The following is a 3,843-nucleotide window of genomic DNA, read 5'->3' as shown; positions in this document are numbered from 1 at the left end:
AAAGGAAAAGAATTTTACAACGCAAACGTACAAAAACTCTTGAAAAAACATAATATTAACCATTATTCTACATACACTGTAATGAAAGCGTCAGTTGTCGAACGGTTTAATCAAACGCTTAAAAACGCTATGTGGAAAATGTTTACACTCAATGGAAATTATAAATGGCTTGATTCACTGCAGTAGCTCGTTTTGGATTATAATATGCGAAAACATTGAACTATTGGTATGCGATCTGTCGATGTTACCACCGCAAACGCAGGCAAACTCTTGGCAACGGCCTATAGCCGCCTAAAAATTGCTGCTCCAGCACGGTTTAAAACTGGTGATTCAGTACGTGTTAGCAAATTCAAAACAATATTTGAAAAAGGCTATACACCAAATTGGACTACGGAAGTATTTACAATCGTCAAAGTGCAAAAAACTAATCCTGTGACGTACTTGTTGGAGGATTCTTGTGGAAAACCTATCGCCGGAGGATTCTATGAACAGGAATTGCTTCACGTAAATAATCCTGATGTATATTTTGTTAAAAAAGTGTTACAAAAACGAGGAAATAATGTTTATGTAAAGTGGCTGGGATTTAATAATTCACATAACTCATGGATATGCAAGAATAACGTTTTATAAGAATTTTATATAATTAAAAAAATTTTTTTATGTACAATGTATAATATTGTTAACGGCGACTCAGGCGGCGGCCTCGCTCACACTCGTACACTACGCTGCAGCGCTCTCACTCTCTCTCACACTCACTCCGCGTCACTCCCGCCGTGAAAGAAATAACACAGACTTTAAGAAAAGAATGAATTTAATAGTAACCTCAACGTAACGACAGCGCCCGTCAACGTCACGGGTCAGACTAACAAAATTTTCTTTAAACAACAAGCTGTCCCCTAACAACGGGTGACAGCTAACTTGAGACTCGCGAAATATTCAAGACGAAGCTCTCCATGCCGAACGTCGCCGAGCTCGGACTTCACGCCGCTCCCTAACGGCGGGCTCCGCGCCGTTCTCTATACCGGGCGTAACACTGTCCCCCTCGTCCTTCAGATTGTCGTCCCGACAATCAAGGGGGTTCAGCCAAAACTTTCTTCTCGTGGCGGCTCCTGTTCTAATCTGGGCTGCTGCCCAGAGCACCGAACTCTACCTTCTTCTTCCCGCGAGGTCGAACTCTTCTTCGTACTCCTCCCAGAAAAAGGCCGGCCGAACCTTCTTCAGGACTCGACGACAGAGTTCCTCTTCCTCGCCGATCTTCCTCTCTTCATTCTCTCCTCTTTGCCCTTTCCTCCAGGGAGCTTCTCCATCCGCAACTCCACACGACGCTTCTCAATCTCTTCAAACATGGGGGGGGGAGGGAAATTGTTGTTCAGAATTCTTGCGTGGACCCTCTCGTCTTAAAGACTCCCCAAGTTTCTGTCTCGGCATTTGCCCATCGTCTCACGGAAAACCACACATCAAAAACCGCGAGCGAGACAGTCTTCTTTTCTATCCATAAAGATTTTCTATCCATGATGTCTTGAATTAATTCGAAGGGTTGTGAAAGTGTTTCCAGATGGAACCAGATCGTCGTTTCTTTTCACTTTCCTTTCTTGACCAGCAGACCCTCCTTAAAACGAAAATAAGAGCGCAGAAAAACTCGAAACAAATAAATTTACTTATTTCCTAATTTCCTTCGGAGGTTTCGTCAAAAATCGCCTTGAGAGTTTTAGCTCTCTCAAAAGCTTCCTTTAATCCTTTAACCGCTTCCATTTGAAGCGATCTTTTAATTCGCACGTCCGAAATCGCTGAAATAAATTGCGCACAAGCAATTTTATCCCTAACCACTTCCGTACACTCGGAATACGCGTACCGCGCCAATTTCTCTAACTCCGAACCGAATAAAGCGAAATCTTCCCCGAATTTCTGTATTCGGTTTGTGAATACCGAATAAGAATTTTGAGAGAACCGATTTTCCCCGAAACGCAATTCCAACTTAGATTTTAAATCCTCGAATGTGAAATTCGTCAAATCCGCGAGCGACTCTAGTACGGAACGAGCCTTTCCTCGGAAGCAAGACGCGAGCGCCAAAGATTGCTCCCGCACTCCCCAACAATTTGCACGCGAAACTAGCTCAAACTGAGCCAGGAACTTCTCCAACGGAGCCGTTCCGTCAAAATTATCGGGCTTCAATCTTAACCCGACCCCCGCCGGAAAATTTCCGCGACCAAAACTACTCCCGTCCCCCTGTTCATTCGGAACGCCAGTAAATCCCACCGGAACGCGTGGGCCCCTCTACCCCCACGGCCGGCACGCTGCACGGACCCGCTTCCGCGTTAACTACTGCGGAAGAAATCTTAAAACAGAGGGACTTAACTCTGTAATTTGCTGTTGCATCCGATGAATGACGTCATCTCTCAGCCGGATCTCCGCACGCAGCCCGTTCTCCCGCTGCTGCTGCTCCGACCGCAGCTGTCGCACCTCCCCGAGAAGAGCCTCCAAAGTGCACTCCTCCGCGGACACCGGTCCCCCCTGATGCGACCGTCTCCTCTTCGTCGATTGCGGCATGATCCCGGACGAGCCTCCAAAATTGTTACGCACGGCGACTCAGGCGGCGGCCTCGCTCACACTCGTACACTTCCTTGCAGCGCTCTCACTCTCTCTCACACTCACTCCGCGTCACTCCCGCCGTGAAAGAAATAACACAGACTTTAAGAAAAGAATGAATTTAATAGTAACCTCAACGTAACGACAGCGCCCGTCAACGTCACGGGTCAGACTAACAAAATTTTCTTTAAACAACAAGCTGTCCCCTAGCAACGGGTGACAGCTAACTTGAGACTCGCGAAATATTCAAGACGAAGCTCTCCATGCCGAACGTCGCCGAGCTCGGACTTCACGCCGCTCCCTAACGGCGGGCTCCGCGCCGTTCTCTATACCGGGCGTAACAATATATAATATATAATGTATAATGTATAATGTATAAAAATTTTTTACAACAGTATTTTATAATGCCCCAATGGTAATGTTTCAATAAAATCCTGTATAATATATCGTTTATCATCATATGGACTTAAAGCAGTTTTTTTCTCACGTATAGTATACACTTCGTGCAGCTTAGATCTTATACATGTTACAGAAAAAAGGCGCCGGTGGTTGTTGGCTTCACGCAAATACCACGGCATCCAGACAAGCAGCAACTAATATGATGAAGAAATCCTTGGATCGTACAGAGGATTGCTCGGTAAAAAACCGGCAGCGAGGAAAGACTGCGTCTTGCTCCCTCCTTCTCAAATGTATGCGCAAAAAAATGTGTGCGCAGCTCGAAATTCCGCAGGCAGCCAGAATAATTTATAGGCCGTTTAATGAGAAGGGTTTTGGCTTCTTCTTCTCGATACTGTACCAAGGAGAGAGTCCTCGGTAATCCTTCAAGTGATTGACTTTGGTCGTCCAGCGATTGAACTGCTGGAGAGTCGTTCCTTAGTCGCACGTGTTACTTAAACTCGGGGTCACCAATGTGAGTACTGTGGTAAGGAAGGAATCCCAGTACGCCACTATTACGTTGATACAAAGTATCTTCTCAACTTAGCAATCACTAATATATTTGATTTAACAAAAGGTTGATACAGTATAAATGTTCTCACTGCGGAGATCGGTAGCTCTCTGTGCTAACTTGAATAAACGTGTCTGTCTCCAGGGTATATATATGACATAGAGAGGAAACTCACGCGTTGCTATTCTAGAAATCTAACATGGCGCGCGATAGGGAATTTATAGTCCCTGCATAGTGCCTACACGATAAATCAATCCGCACCATTTAGCGACGCGAAAACGAAAGGGACATTTTTTGAGGCGTAAAAATGA

At 45.4% G+C, this 3,843-nt stretch overlaps 1 protein-coding gene across 1 annotated transcript; it reads left to right on the top strand.

Moving 5' to 3' along the window:
* The first annotated feature begins 228 nt into the window (after positions 1-228).
* LOC139111737 (uncharacterized) lies at positions 229-630 on the top strand. The gene has a single exon (XM_070672207.1). The coding sequence runs from the start codon at positions 229-231 to the stop codon at positions 628-630; it is 402 nt and encodes a 133-aa protein (XP_070528308.1).
* The last annotated feature ends 3,213 nt before the right edge of the window (positions 631-3,843 follow it).

This window comes from Cardiocondyla obscurior, linkage group LG25 (assembly GCF_019399895.1).
Source record: "Cardiocondyla obscurior isolate alpha-2009 linkage group LG25, Cobs3.1, whole genome shotgun sequence".
NCBI lineage: Eukaryota > Metazoa > Arthropoda > Insecta > Hymenoptera > Formicidae > Cardiocondyla > Cardiocondyla obscurior.
This window is presented reverse-complemented; position numbering and strand designations above follow the sequence as displayed.

Bases quoted from the DNA above. Each gene is read 5' to 3' on its own strand.
- LOC139111737 (XM_070672207.1), top strand. From the start codon at position 229: ATGCGATCTGTCGATGTTACCACCGCAAACGCAGGCAAACTCTTGGCA.